The 15,938-nt window shown below is 36.8% G+C and overlaps 1 protein-coding gene across 1 annotated transcript; it reads right to left on the bottom strand.

Moving 5' to 3' along the window:
• Positions 1-843: 843 nt before the first annotated feature.
• Positions 844-1,785, bottom strand: OR52AB10 (olfactory receptor family 52 subfamily AB member 10). The gene has a single exon (XM_003586983.4). It carries the CDS (start codon positions 1,780-1,782, stop codon positions 844-846), a length of 939 nt encoding a protein of 312 aa, XP_003587031.3. The 5' UTR covers positions 1,783-1,785.
• Positions 1,786-15,938: the final 14,153 nt, after the last annotated feature.

Genomic DNA, 15,938 nt, shown 5'->3' with positions numbered 1-15,938 from the left:
AAACTGAGCTGTGGGTTGATTGTCTCTTACTTTGTGAAAGCTCCAACTTATGGAGAATCACCTAGGAATTTCTCTGTGCTTGCTTGAAGACTGGAGTTTTGGTAGGGCAGCCAGATTTCAAGGCTAGCTTACAATGGTTAAGGTGGCAGTTCGATTTGAGGGATGCTCTAGGGGTAACAGAAATGATGTCAATGGCACCAGTAGAAAGTCTGTGGTAGCAACTGTAAACCTGGACAAAACTCCTTTAGCTATGACTGTTGCACTAGGATATCTACCCTAGACTGTAACCAACATTTTCTGCTCTCATCTAGTAAGATATATTAGGAATGTAGGTAGACTCAAGAAGCTACTCCAAATGAGGGACTCTGATTTGGTGTTTTTAAAGTTTAAGCCAGGAAGATATGAATGACAGTTTGTTATTAGTTACTGGAGTATTACAGCACTTTAAGACAAAATGCCAAAATTCTGAGCTGCAGAAGAGACAATGGTTTAAGATGTAACTGTAGTTTAAAATACAAATATTGCAAAAGGTAAATATTGAAAAATATTAATGAATTGTCCTATCAATAAATAACATAATTACAAATTAAATAAAAATTAAAAGAAAGCAATAAAAATGAAATTAGAAATAAAATTATTAAATAGAACTAATATCAGTATTAACCTGAAGAGATTTTATTTTATTCTATCTGTAGTTTGTGAAATAAATGTCTAAAAGTTTGAGTATGATGAAGTGAAGTCTTTAACAATAATAAATGCAGAGTTTAGCCAATGTCATCTCTATCTTTAGGAAATGAAAATATTCTTCCTATGATCTTAATATTTGATGGATCACCACTATTATCAGTGATTCAGGAAAAATATCCATGCCACACACTTGCGAATTACCTCATTTTTCACACCATAGACAATAGAGTTGAGTGCAGGTGGCACAAGGAGGTAGATGGTAGACAGAAGAATGTGGGTAGAGGGCACAACATGTCCAAACCAATGGCTGAAGAAGGAGAAAAAGGCAAGAATATAAAACTCAAGGAAAACAAAAATGTGAGCTGTACACGTGTTGAACGCTTTAAGCCGTGCCTCCTTTTGGTGTAGATGAAAAACAGCCTGGAAAATAAGGGTATAGGAAATGAGGATGAAAATCATGTCAAATCCTAGAATTGTGAAACCTACGAAAAGACCACATGTTTTATTGACATGGGTGTCCTCTACAGCCAGCTTGACCACAGCCATGTGCTCACAGTAAGAGTGGGCAATTACAATGGATTGGAAAAAGTGCAATCTTTTGAGTAGAATGGTTAAAATGCCAACGAGCACTGTTGCTCGGATTGCCACAGCCAGCACCATACTAACCAGGAGGAAAGGTGTAAGGGTGGTTGTGTGCCTCAAAGGATCACAGATGGCAACATAGCAGTCAAAGGCCATTGCCAACAGGAGTCCAGATTCCATGCCCTGCAAGGCATGGATGAAGAACAGCTGGGCTAAGCAAGCATCAAAGGCCGTGGAATAAAAGCCAAACCAGAAGATAGCCAACATTTTCGGAGCAATGGCTACACAGAGTCCTATGTCAGTGGCTGCCAACACTGCCAAGAAGATGTACATGGGCTGGTGCAGACTGAGTTCTGTAGGGATAATGATCAGTAAAATGATGTTTCCCAGAAGAGCCACTAAGCACACAGCAAAGAAGGAAAACCCAATCCAAAACTGCACATGCTCCAGTCCAGGGATACCAATCAGTGTCACTGTTTTGGGGTCCATATATGACATGTTCATGGATACCATGGATGTTAGTGATCTCTTTTCACTGCTGATTCTCATACCTACAGAAGAGAATGAATGAGAAGTGAAACAGGACACTGACCTCACTATCATTAAGACATATCGGACATTAAAGAAATAAACTTAGTGCTTTAGATGACAATCAGGCCAGAATATTGAGAGGTTCTATGCAGGATGACAGAATGGCAGTAGAAAGCCATCCTACAAAACCTTTACTAGAGACAACAGGGAAAAGTCTCAGGATTTCTAACCCATCATTTATGTAAGTAGAAACTATGACTCAGAACACTCTTCTTGCATTTTCCTTGACCTAGAGTCTGGGCTGTTTGCAAAACTGTCAGGCTTTCTTTCTTTATCTCTAGATACCAACCCAATTTTCTTGTAAGTGAAAATTCTCCCTAGGATTCTTAACGATCCAGAAAGTACTGTTTCTATCACCCATGATCATTAGTCCACAATCCTATTGGGAATCTTCACCCTTAAGCAGTCTACTCCTGGTCCCAGAGAGCATGCTATTTATCCCCAAGTCATTGGCATTAGTTCTCAATTGTAGATCGGTAGGAGTGAGTTTAGCTATCTTACATTCACTTATTCCAATGTCAAGATGCTGAACAAGTCACTATTTGGCAGGGCATTAAGCATGCCCCTTAGAGGAGACTTGGAGAAGGTGATCTATTTTTAAAGGCTTCTGGGGTTGTTGGTTCTATAAATTATCCTTCATTTATGTTTAAGGAGAACTGTTGCATGGAATAGGGAAGGTGAAATACAGAGGATATTTTTACAGGGAGGCTTTAGGAAATTAAAAAAAAAAAAAAAAAGAATAGAGAGAAATATTTCAAGAAGGGTAATAGCTAAAAATAGGGTAGAATTGAGTCAAAAGCAGAACTAAGATAGTTTACATGTAACATATAGCTGGATGCATGATATTATGCTTTTTCCCCACAAGTTAAAGTTCAGTAGATAACTAGTTGTATATCCTTCTGCTTTATGCAGTGGGGATCCAACTTTTCTTTTTAATAGCTTTATACTGTACTATGATCCCAAATTGTACAATGACTCTCTACAGTATACTGTGGTTCATTAGCTGTGGCTTAGATTCTGAAGCACTTTTGAATATAATGACCAACTCTTAGTACCTCCCTAGTTTTATACTCTTTTCTGTATTTGACTTGGGTTCCCTTTTATAAGAACCTAATCTTAAATTTAAGAAATTTATTTTTATTTCCTATTAATGTCTGTTTCATTAATCATTCTGTAATTTTTGGACCACTTCGCATTTTACTACTTTCTGTCCATGCCTAAAAACTGATTGAAACTACTCCCACAAACAGGTTTCCTCTGATCTGGTTATATTCATATACCATGGAAAAGGAAGCCATTTATGAATATAAGTGGAAGTCTCTATTTTTGTTTGTCTATGATGTCAGTCTCTTGAAAAGATCATATAAGTAGCTGTTTTATAGCCACTTAAAGCACATGTACAACCCACTCCAGTGTTCTTGCCTGGAGAATCCCAGGGACAGGGGAGCCTGGTGGGCTGCCGTCTATGGGGTTGAACAGAGTCGGACACGACTGAAGCGACTTAGCGGCAGCAGCAGCAGCATAGAGGTATAAAAGGGATTTTTTGTGTAATAATTCTCATATGAATGAAAAAAGAATGATGGAGATACACTGAGATCTCTTTGCTTGTGATCCTGCACCAATATGAATGCTATATACTGTACTGATATTAATACTATAGTCATAATAGTCATAAGATATGGATTAAAGCAATAAATGTTATGACAAATAATTTTCTTTTATATTTCTATGTAGTATTTGGAAGGATGTAGTGGGAGAAATGATGAAATGTGTGGAAGATGTTGCTAATAATTATGTGTGAGTTGTGAGAAATGATAAAAGCTAAGAGAAAAGGAAATCTCAGAATCCAAATAAATCAGTATCTCCTGAATTCAAAAATAGCCTGAATTGTAAAGGCAAAAATAAATAGTCACACCCACTTGATGACAATGCTTTTATCAGATTAGTTGTCTAATTATCAGTAATTGGATCACAGAGAGTCTGACAGGATTGAGAGACTAAGCACAGCATAGCACAGTTAACACAGTTATACTTTGGCCACCTGATGCAAAGAGCCAACTCATTGGAAATGACCCTGATGCTGAGAAAGACTGAAGGCAGGAGGAGAAAGGGACGACAGAGGATGAGATGGTAGGATGGTATCGTGGACCCAACGGACATGAGTTTGAGCAAACTCCAGGAGATGGTGAAGGACAGGGAAGCCTGGTGTGCTGTAGTCCATGGGGTCACAAAGTCCGACACAACTGAGTGACTGAAAAACAAGAAGTTAAAATTAAGTGCTTGAAAATATGAAAGATCATCTGGCTACTAATCCTAGATCCCACCCTCCCACACTTAACTATAGAATCTTGCTGAAGATTTTATGGAATATTAGAGTTCACTTGCCTATAAAGGAGTAATAACCTCCCTTACCTCAGTGCTAAATGAGATAATATATGGAATAGATTGATGGTTGGCACAGTTCAGATATTATCTGTAGTAGCTATGAAAAAACTGGTTATTTTACCAAGAAACAAGCTAATAATATTGAGGAAGCAAAACAATACACACAACTGAAAACTCCTTGATTATAGAAATGGGAAAAAAAAAGAAAAACTCACAAGAAGATGAAAATTCCAGAGCTTAAGAGCTTTCTTCATCTTCCTATGTATGAGATTGACCACAGCCAAAATAGTAAGGTGATATCTTTAGTATCATATAGTTAGGAAATTGGAGAAGGCAATGGCACCCCACTCAGTACTCTTACCTGGAAAATCCCATGGATTGGGGAGCCTGGTAGGCTGCAGTCCATGAGGTTGCTAAGAGTCAGACACGACTGAGCAACTTCACTTTCACTTTTCACTTTCATGCATTGGAGAAGGCAATGGCACCCCACTCCAGTATTCTTGCCTGGAGAATCCCAGGGATGGGGGAGCCTGGTGGGCTGCCGTCTATGGGATCACACAGAGTTGGACACGACTGAAGCCACTTAGCAGCTTTTTGTTTGTTTGTTTTAATTTATTTGTTTAATTGGAAGCTAACTACTTTACAATATTGTAGTGGGTTTTGCCATACATTCACATGAATCAGCCATGGGTATACATGTGTCCCCCATCCTGAACCACCTCCCATCTCCCTCCCCATCCCATCCCTCAGGGTCATCCCAGTGCACCATAGTTTTTAAATAATCCAGTCACCCAGTAACGTACAGGATCATCTAATTCTTACTTATTGAGAAGAAGAGGAAGAAAAGGTGCTAATAGATGATCTCCAATAGAATCAATAAGCCAGAAAGGAGATTGGGATATCTTTTGCCCAGTCACAAAGAAGACTAATATTTTGTATAAATTGATAAGATACTAAACCTTTTCAAGGCTTGCAATTTTCCTATATTGTCTTACTTTCCATATCACTCAAACATATACCATATCTCTATAGACATAGATGGTCTGTTGCTCATAATTATTCTTTTTAGTTTTCAGGAAGCCAAAGAACATTAGAGTCAACAGGCCTCCAGGTGACTTGAATCTAGAATCATGGGAACAATTTTTCATACACAATAAATTACTTGAGGACTATAAATAACAAAATGAGACCAAATTATCTGGAAAATTATTTCAAATCTAAATTATATTAATCTAGCTCCCCCACTCTCTTTTTGTTGATGAAAAATTCTAAACACAGAGAACAGAAATGATATTGTGATGGACAGAAAAATGAATGACCAAGGCAGCATTTTAAAATATTATTCTATTTCCCTCTAGCAGAAGCAGTAGGCTGAGCGTGAGTGAGCACACTGCCCAGCAGGTCATCGCTGGGCTCTTTTCTGTCCCATTTACTCTAAGGGCTTAGAATTCTAAAGGCTTAAAGTACTCTTTGGAATTACAGTTTTAGGTATACAAAGCTTTGGTATGTGCTGATAACCCTCTGAATCTCTTAAATATATTTTTAAAAAACATTAAAGTTAGTCATTTTTTTTAAATTTTGTTTTATTTTTTAACTTTACAATATTGTATTGGTTTTGCCATATATCAACATGAATCTGCCACAGGTATACATTATTATAAAGGAGACTTACTGAGTAGCCAGGTTTTAAATATGTTTTATTCAAAGCTAACTATACTAATTGAATGTCACAGAAGAGTTTGATAGTTGTTGAGAGGTAAGGATGGTTGGATGGCATTACTGACTCAATGGACATGAGTTTGAGTAAGCTCCAGGAATTGGTGATAGACAGGGAAGCCTGGCACACTGCAGTCCATGGGGTCACAGAGTGAGACACGACTGAGCGACTGAACTGAACTGAACTGAACTGAAGAGGTAAGGATCTAAGAAGACTGTCAGTAATGGGTTTTCCCTCTCAGAGGTTGCAAATGTAGACTGTTTCCTGACCCAGAGCTTTAGTAGTTCACTCACGTACTTCAAAAATCATTAATTAACTAAGATTGCAATGAGAAGATGCCTTTCTGTAGCAAGCATGCAGATTGTGGGGGTTTAAGTGACAGTGACCAAAATATGAGGGTGTCCACCTAGATAGTTTTCTTCTGAGTGAGGCTCAACTGTCTGCACTCACTTTCAATCCTCACATGATGCCATCACATTTTTGTTTATTTACTTATTTATGTTTTTATTTGGGGTATTATGTTGTCAGTAGTTGTCCAGCCTCAGAATTATTTATCCAGCTTCAGTACACAAACGAAATCCATTTGAAATATGAGGAGAAGAAAATGCTTTCATGCACTGTTATCATCTTCATTACTTTTACTATTCTTTTTTTCTTCATAGTTTCCTCAGGAATTTATACTAAAGGCTGACATCTCTCCCTTCTTCCCATCTCATTATCTTACCTTCTTTTCTCTACTTTCTGATTTTCATTTTACTCCTTTATAATTGCTCGTCTTTCACTTCTTTCTTGTGTCTTTCCTTCCTTTCTCCCACTTTCTCTATTTTTTTCTCACTTTCTTTTTCTTTGCCTGTCGCACTGTTTTCTCAGAGTAAGGTTTTCATCAGTTGTCCACTCCTTCTGGAATATTTGCCTCCCCATTCTCTCCTTTCTCCAATATGCATTTATTAATTTGAGATTTTCCATTAAAAAATATAATCTCCTTTAGGTGAAAAGCATTTCAGAAATGTTATTCATTGTATATATTTATGTGTATATTTATTCATTTATTTAATATTGTCTTATTCTACAAAGAATTTGAAGCCATTCATATACATAGAATGGTAAAATATTCATTTTTAAAGCATAAAGCAAGAAAGACAAAGAGAGAGTTCTCATTTTATAGCTACATTATTGAATAGTAGTATATGTATGTATAAATGTATGTACATATATGTGTATTCTTTGTATGTCCCATATCAATATGGTTTAATCTTTTTTGTCTCTATTAGAATTTTACTTTCAAAGAAATACAAACTTCCCTCATGACCCAACAATTCTACTACATAGTATTTACTAAAAAGTAACACATATAAGTCCACGGTAAGTCTTATATAGTAATTTTTGTAGTAGTCTTTTTCAGACTAACCCCAATGACTGAAATGTCCATCAAAAGGATAATGATTCTGTTTCTCCGTATGATGAACTTTTAATATATGTTTACTTTAATATATGTTTAATATATGATTACTACTATGTAATCATCACCTTATTTTTGGGTACTGAAATTCTTCAGTATCTCGGAGACTCCCTTAGGCCACATTCCAATCATCATCCAAACCTCTCTTCATTTCAAGCAACTATTAATATTTCTTGTTTTTATTACCACAGATAAGTTTTACCATGTCTTAGATTTTATTTGAATTGTAAACTGTAAATTGAAGCTTACTGAGTGAAAAACGTAATGAAGAAATTCAAGCAAAGGGATGGATATAGAAAAAGAATAGTCTTGAAACAAAGATCATACATATATTTCATGTCATTACAGTTCATTGTGATAGGGAATATTGTGGGAGATGGAGAAGTTAGTTTGTGTATACATGCATATGTATAAAAATGCATATATATATAAACACATTCGTATATATATGTACACTTATACACACACACACACATATATATATATAATCTTCCTTCTCTAGCTGTATTTCTCACAATATTCCTCATCTATTTTTAATGGTAAAGTATTTAATATGTGGATGTGAAGTAAAAAATTTTTTAGGAAAGAATTATTGTAATTAAAATTGATTAATCAGAGTTGAAAGTGAAGTCATTTAAGCAAGAATTAATGTCAACGTTTTCTTGGATCAGGATACACTGGAATCCTCTTTTTATTTCTTCATGTCTCTGTTGGTATTTTGCCTTCTTACTACTTATCTCTGGCCCATATAGTCCGTGTAATACTCTTTAAAACTTCTAAGTCACTACAGGAGAAGGCAATGGCACCCTACTCCAGTACTCTTGCCCGGAGAATCCCAGAGACAGGGGAGCCTGGTGGGCTGCCATCTATGGGGTCACACAGAGTCGGACATGACTGAAGTGACTTAGCAGCAGCAAGTCACTACATGAATGTATACTTAGTTTGGCTATACCTTTTTCCTGTGTCTGGATTGATGTTCCTTTTGGCAGAAACCTTGTTTACCTGGAGCTTGGAGCTGTGATGAGTAAGGAGCCACCATGTTCAGCTCTGCAGTATGAACACAGTTGTTTCAAGCTGTATTGCACAACAGAGTTATTTCTTTTAATGAAGCAGCCTCCCTTTATATATATGTGCATATATACACAAACTTACTTATCCTTTAAACACAATCTTTTAGAAGATAGTGAGCCCTTTGTTTTGAGCCAAATACTTGAGGCTCCCTTCAGATCAGATCAGTCTCTCAGTCGTGTCCGACTCTTTGCGACCCCATAATTGCAGCACACCAGGCCTCCCTGTCCATCACCAACTCCCGAAGTTCACTCAGACTCACGTCCATCGAGTCAGTGATGCCACCCAGCCATCTCATCCTCTGTTGTCCCCTTCTCTTCTTGCCCCCAATTCCTCCCAGCATCAGAGTCTTTTCCAATGAGTCAACTCTTCACATGAGATGGCCAAGGTACTGCAGTTTCAGCTTAGCATCATTCCTTCCAAAGAAAACCCAGGGCTGATCTCCTTCAGAATGAACTGGTTGGATCTCCTCCCAGTCCATGGGACTCTCAAGAGTCTTCTCCAACACCACAGTTCAAAAGCATCAATTCTTCGGCGCTCAGCCTTCTTCACAGTCCGACTCTCACATCCATACATGACCACAGGAAAAAACATAGCCTTGACTAGACGAACCTTTGTTGGAAAAGTAATGTCTCTGCTTTTGAATATGCTATCTAGGTTGGTCATAACTTTCCTTCCAAGGAGTAAGTGTCTTTTAATTTCATGGCTGCAGTCACCATCTGTAGTGATTTTGGAGCCCAGAAAAATAAAGTCTGACACTGTTTCCACTGTTTCCCCATCTATTTCCCATGAAGTGATGGGATCGGATGCCATGATCTTCGTTTTCTGAATGTTGAGCTTTAAGCCAACTTTTTCACTCTCCACTTTCACTTTCATCAAGAGGCTTTTGAGTTCCTCTTCCCTTTCTGCCATAAGGGCGGTGTCATCTGCATATCTGAGGTTATTGATATTTCTCCCGGCAATCTTGATTCCAGTTTGTGTTTCTTCCAGTCCAGCGTTTCTCATGATGTACTCTGCATAGAAGTTAAATAAGCAGGGTGACAATATACAGCCTTGACGTATTCCTTTTCCTATTTGGAACCAGTCTGTTGTTCCATGTCCAGTTCTAACTGTTGCTTCCTGACCTGCATACAAATTTCTCAAGAGGCAGATCAGGTGGTCTGGTATTCCCATCTCTTTCAGAATTTTCCACGGTTTATTGTGATCCACACAGTCAAAGGCTTTGGCACAGTCAATAAAGCAGAAATAGATGTTTTTTTCTGGAACTCTCTTGCTTTTTCCATGATCCAGTGGAGGTTGGCAATTTGATCTCTGGTTCCTCTGCATTTTCTAAAACCAGCTTGAACATCTGGAAGTTCATGGTTCACATATTGCTGAAGCCTGGCTTGGAGAATTTTGAGCATGACTTTACTAGCATGTGAGATGAGTGCAATTGTGCAGTAGTTTGAGCATTCTTTGGCATTGCCTTTCTTTGGCATTGGAATAAAAACTGACCTTTTCCAGTCCTGTGGCCACTGCTGAGTTTTCCACATTTGCTGGCATATTGAGTGCAGCATTTTCACAGCATCATCTTTCAGGATTTGAAATAGCTCAACTGGAATTCTATCACCTCCACTAGCTTTGTTCGTAGTGATGCTTTCTAATGCCCAATTGACTTCACATTCCAGGATGTCCGGCTCTAGGTCAGTGACCACGCCATCGTGATTATCTGGGTTGTGAAGATCTTTTTTGTACAGTTCTTCTTTGTATTCTTGCCATCTCTTCTTAATATCTTCTGCTTCTGTTAGGTCCATAGCATTTCTGTCCTTTATCGAGCCCATCTTTGCATGAAATGTTTCTTTTGTATCTCTGATTTTCTTGAAGAGATCTCTAGTCTTTCCCATTCTGTTGTTTTCCTCTATTTCTTTGCATTGATCACTGAAGAAGGCTTTCTTATCTCTTCTTGCTATTTTTGGAACTCTGCATTCAGATGCTTATATCTTTCCTTTTCTCCTTTGCTTTTCGCTTCTCTTCTTTTCACGGCTATTTGTAAAGCCTCCCCAGACAGCCATTTTGCTTTTTTGCATTTCTTTTCCACGGGAATGGTCTTCATCCCTGTCTCCTGTACAATGTCATGAACCTCATTCCATAGCTCACCAGGCACTCTATCAGATCTAGGCCCTTAAAACTATTTCTCACTTCCACTGTATAATCATAAGGGATTTGATTTAAGTCATACCTGAATGGTCTAGTGGTTTTCCTTACTTTCTTCAATTTAAGTCTGAATTTGGCAATAAGGAGTTCATGGTCTGAGCCACAGTCAGCTTCTGGTCTTGTTTTTGCTGACTGTATAGAGCTTCTCCATCTGTGGCTGCAAAGAATATAATCAATCTTATTTCAGCTCCTTTAGATATATCTTTTCTCTCTATGTGATTGGAAAATGGGTGGTTCCAAAATTGGCAAATAAATAAATAAATAAATGAAAATCCTTCATTTCCATGTTGGGAAGAATATATATTGAAATAAATACTCAATGAATAAATGCATGTGTGTGTGTGTGCGTGTGTGTATGTCTGAATACTTAACCTCAACTTTTGTCTATAGTGTAATATAAACCACTTTTCTCTTTATTTTTAAAAATATTAAATGAGTCATCATTAAAAAGTTGGGCATTGAGGGAAATTATTAGTAAAGTTCAGGGTAATATGGGATGGAGTCTTCTAGTACAAAGCAGATAAGTGAGTTTAGCAGCTGTGATGGAGAGCCAGTTGAAGAAGAATTAGGATGGCAAGAATAAAGTGCAGAATGTATGACTACTTCTGATACTAGTGAATAGCTTAGTATTCTGGTTTATTAATTGTAACTCTTAGAACTAATAAATTTAGTTGCACAACACAAAATCAGTATGAGAAATCATTTTGTTTTTGTACAAAATCAGTAAACAATTCTAAAAGAAAATTGAGAAAACAATTTGTTCAGAATACCAACAAAAAGAACAAAATAGTTATGAACAAGCATAAACAAAGAGGCAAAACACTTGAACACTGAAAATTATAAAGCTATTGAGAAAAAAATGAAAGAAGATCCAGGTAATTGGAAAGACATTACATTCATGGATTACAAGAATTGGTATTGTTAAAATTTCCAAACTGTCTAAATTGATCTACAGATTCAGTGTAATCCCTATTAAAAATTTAATGGCATTCAAACAGAAATAGAAAAAAAAAATCTAAAATTCATATGGAATCACAAAAGATCTCAAATAGTCAAAGCAATATTGAGTAAGAACAAAGATGGAGGCATCTCATTTCCTGATTTCAAAATATATTACAAAGCTATAGTAATCAAATGGAGAAGGCAATGGCAACCCACTCCAGTACTCTTGCCTGGAAACTCCCATGAATGGAGGAGCCTGGTAGGCTGCAGTCCATGGGGTCACTAAGAGAGTCGGACATGACAGAGTGACTTCACTTTCACTTTTCACTTTCATGCAGTGGAGAAGGAAATAGCAACCCACTCCAAAGTTCTTGCCTGGAGAATCCCAGGGATGGGGGAACCTGGTGGGCTGCCATCTATGGGGTCGCACAGAGTTAGACACAACTGAAGCGACTTAGCAGCAGCAGCAGCAGCATAGTAATCAAAACAGTATGGAACTGGCATAAAGTCAGAGAAAGCAGATCAATGTAACAGATAACACAGCCTAGAAATAAACCTTTTCAGTCTACAAGTGTGCCAGAACACAATGGAAAAAGGATATTCTCTTCAATAAATGGTTGGGAAAACTGGACACCCACATGCAGAAGAATGAAATTAGAGCTCTATCTGGCATCATACAAAAAATGAAGTAAAATGGATTAAAGTCCTGAAACCATAAAACTCCTAGAAGAAAATGGAGGGAAAAGGCTTCTTCACATTTGTCTGGGCAATGATGTTTTAGATATGGCATCAAAAATTAGCCTGCAAAGCAAAAATAATCAAATGGGTTTGTGTGGAACTAAAAAGATTCTGTCCTGTTAAAAGGAAACAATCAACAGAATAAACAATAATCTATGGAATAGGAAGAAATATTTACAAGCCATGGAGTTGTTTAGGGGTTAGGATCCAAAATATATGAGGAATTCATATATTTCATGTAACTCAGTGGAGCAACAATAAAGTAACTCCATTAGAAATTAGGCAAGTGACCTGAAGAGATGTTTCTCAAAAGAAGACATGAATGGCTAATATTTATATGAAAAAGGTGTTCAACATCACTAATCATAAGGGAAATGCAAATCAAAGTCACAATGGATATCACCTATTATGAAGGTTAGTGTGAAAAAAAGACAATAGTAACAAACTTTAGACAGACTGTGAAGAAACAGAAATCCCTGTACTCTGTTTGTGAGAATACAAATTAATGCAGTAATGATGGGACACAGTATGGAGTTTCCTCAAAAATTTAAACAAAGCAAAACACAGAAGTGCCATATTATTCAGTAACTGCACTTTTAGGAATATATCCAAAGGAAATCGAGTCACTCACTCTTGTCTCAAGTTGTAATTAAACTGTGTTAATCAAAGGAATAAACAATATGTTATTTGCCTTTTTGACCTTTTTCAGGATTTCAGGTCCTGTTAAGTGGTTGACATTAAATAATATCATATTTTTGTAGAATGGCTACATGTGTCACTAAAATCAGAGGAAATACAGAAATAAACTGCTAGCTCTCAAATTATGTAGATTATCAATTACTTCAAGTACACAAAATAGTCTACCTTCTGGCACTAATTCCATAGGGACCCCTTTGTGACAAATGTAATTCTTGCTTATCCTCTGAGAATATTATATTGAGGCTGCTACATATAAAAGCTAGGTCTTTGAGTTTCTTGTTGGCTCTAAATCAGTTTCTTGTATAAGCGACTTAGGGTTGTCATGAAAGTAGAGAAGGGTGGAGAAAAGGGTGATCTCAGTATAACTTTATAAGACATGAGATTCTGTAAAACACATCATCTTATTTTATGAACTACCTAAATTCAAAGAAGGAGAAATAGTCTTTGAGCAGAGGAAATACACACTTATTCTCAGTGGATGAAATTTTGAAAGAACCAGATGTTAGGAGACATAGATCTTTTCTAAGGATATCATAGAAGTAAGGATTATCTCTCTTTTTAAAATTATTTTGTTGCATAATTTATTCAAAGAAATAAAACATGGGTAACAAGAAAATGGATACCTTGTGTCATCTGGACTCACAGGTTGGTATTTTCAAGCAGATGTCATCCTAGTGATCATATCATGCATGCTTGTAGACAAAAGCACTTTGAAAACTGATGTGTGTATCCATCAGTGTGTGTACTTTTCATCTTTTGCAGTGTTCTATTTTGTGTTTATGCATACAACATATATGAATAAGTCAAAGACACTGTTGTAAACATTGGATAATAAAATTCTCTGTAGGTTATACAATATATGTATTCATGTACTTTATTGCTCATAGAATCTCATCTGTTGTGTACTCATTGAATCCAAATTACATAAAATTTTCAGTTCATTGTGTTATGATTGCTCTTTCTAATGGAACTTTGTGCTCTTTTTTGATATCTATACCTGTATCTATACCTATGTCTATGTTTTGTATATATTTATATATACACACACATGCCTATAGATGTGTGTATATACATGTATATACATACATATATATGTATGTGTATATACACATATATGTATACATACATATATATATATATATACACATGATACATATATATATACATGATATATATGTATATACATATATACCATGTATTTCAAATATATATATATCAGTTCCCAAGACCAGAAGTAATATGTTATTTAGATACCATTCTAGGTACCACTTAAGGAGACTTTCCTTTAGGCACATCTGATCTGATCTGATTGCCATTATTGCTATAGAATTCATATCCCACTAGATAGTTTACTGCATTACAACTTGCTTCTTTATGGTGTGCTTTATAAGGTAAATCGTTCAAAAAGCCACAAATGTGCAGTTCAAGAGTTTTTCACTAGAATAAAGTCTTGGTAAATGTAGATGCCTAGAAAACAATTCTTCAGTTAGTGGTATTTGGACCACTTAAGTGCGTTTACATGATTTTGGTAAGCATATTAAGGGATAATTATTTGCTTCTTTATGAGTTCACATTATCTTCAGAAGAACTTGTTTGAGAACATAAGAACTTGATTGAGAAATCATATTTCTCCTCAACAGCTGATGGTTGTACAACTCAGGGTAGCTGCCTTGATGGGAGATGGGGGAGAACAGATAACTAGTAACCAAGGGTTTCTCTACAACAAAATAATTTGTAATGGTATAAAGAGTCCTTCTTTTCCTTAACCTTCTTAGCCCCCACCTCCACACCCATCACCTTTATCTTGAGGAGATCCCAAAGGCTTCTTTGCCATGTAGGCTTAGCCCTCCACTAGAACTATGAGAAGCATAAAGCAGTATGATGTATTCAATAACTGATACTTTGGACATCATTAGGGCAATTTACAGAGAGCTTCCCAGGTGGCTCAGTGGTAAAGAATTCCCCCTGCAAGGCAAGAGACACAGGAGATGCAAGTTTGATCCCTGGGTTGGAAGAGCCCCTGGAAGAGGAAATGACAACCCACTCAAGTATTCTTGCCTGGAGAATTCCATGAACAGACAGTCCACAGGGTCGCAAAGAGTCAGACACAACTGAGTGAGTGAGCATGCACACAGGCAGGTCAATTTACCAATCAAGTATGAACAGCTCTGCTTGTATTAGAATGTGGGTTTCTGGAGGAATAAATGAAGGAGCACAAGAGAGCCTATCTCTACAGTGAAATAGCCTGTTTGAAATACTGAGTATGGGAAAATATTGAAAAGCATTAACCTTAATAGACATTCATATATATTCATATACATATATATTTCATGTATATACGTGTGCATATATATTTATAGGCTTCCCAGGTGGCTCTAGTAAAGAACCAGCCTGTCCATGCAGGAGACTTAAGAAACCTGACTTTTATCTCTGGGGTTGGGAATATCCCCTGGAAGAGGATATGGCAACCCACCCCAGCATTCTTACCTGGAGAATCCCATGGACAGAATAGCCTGGCAGGCTACAATCCATAGGGTGGCACAGAGTTGGACATGACTGAAGTGACGTAGCACACACATACACATATACGTATATATTCACATATGTATATATATATTTATAGTCCTTGTTTATATTTTTTCCAAATAACATATAATAATGTCTTTATTTAAAGGGTATACAGTAGAAAAAAACAGGAAAAATCTGACATCATAATACACCATGCTTCATATTAGACACATAGGCAGTGTGACAAATGAGATCCAGAGGTATGGGATATATTATTGTCATTTAAGAAGCCAACCCAAAGGTGTCAAGATCATTCTCTCATTTGGAAATACTCCAACTGATATCACATTTTTATTGCATGTAGCCCTG

This window comes from Bos taurus, chromosome 15 (assembly GCF_002263795.3).
Source record: "Bos taurus isolate L1 Dominette 01449 registration number 42190680 breed Hereford chromosome 15, ARS-UCD2.0, whole genome shotgun sequence".
NCBI classification, from domain to species: Eukaryota; Metazoa; Chordata; class Mammalia; order Artiodactyla; family Bovidae; genus Bos; species Bos taurus.
Note: the sequence above shows the minus strand (reverse complement) of the source record. Positions and strands in the feature narration are given on the sequence as shown.

Coding starts and splice junctions, on each gene's coding strand:
- OR52AB10 (XM_003586983.4), bottom strand. CDS start 1,782: ATGGTATCCATGAACATGTCATATATGGACCCCAAAACAGTGACACTG.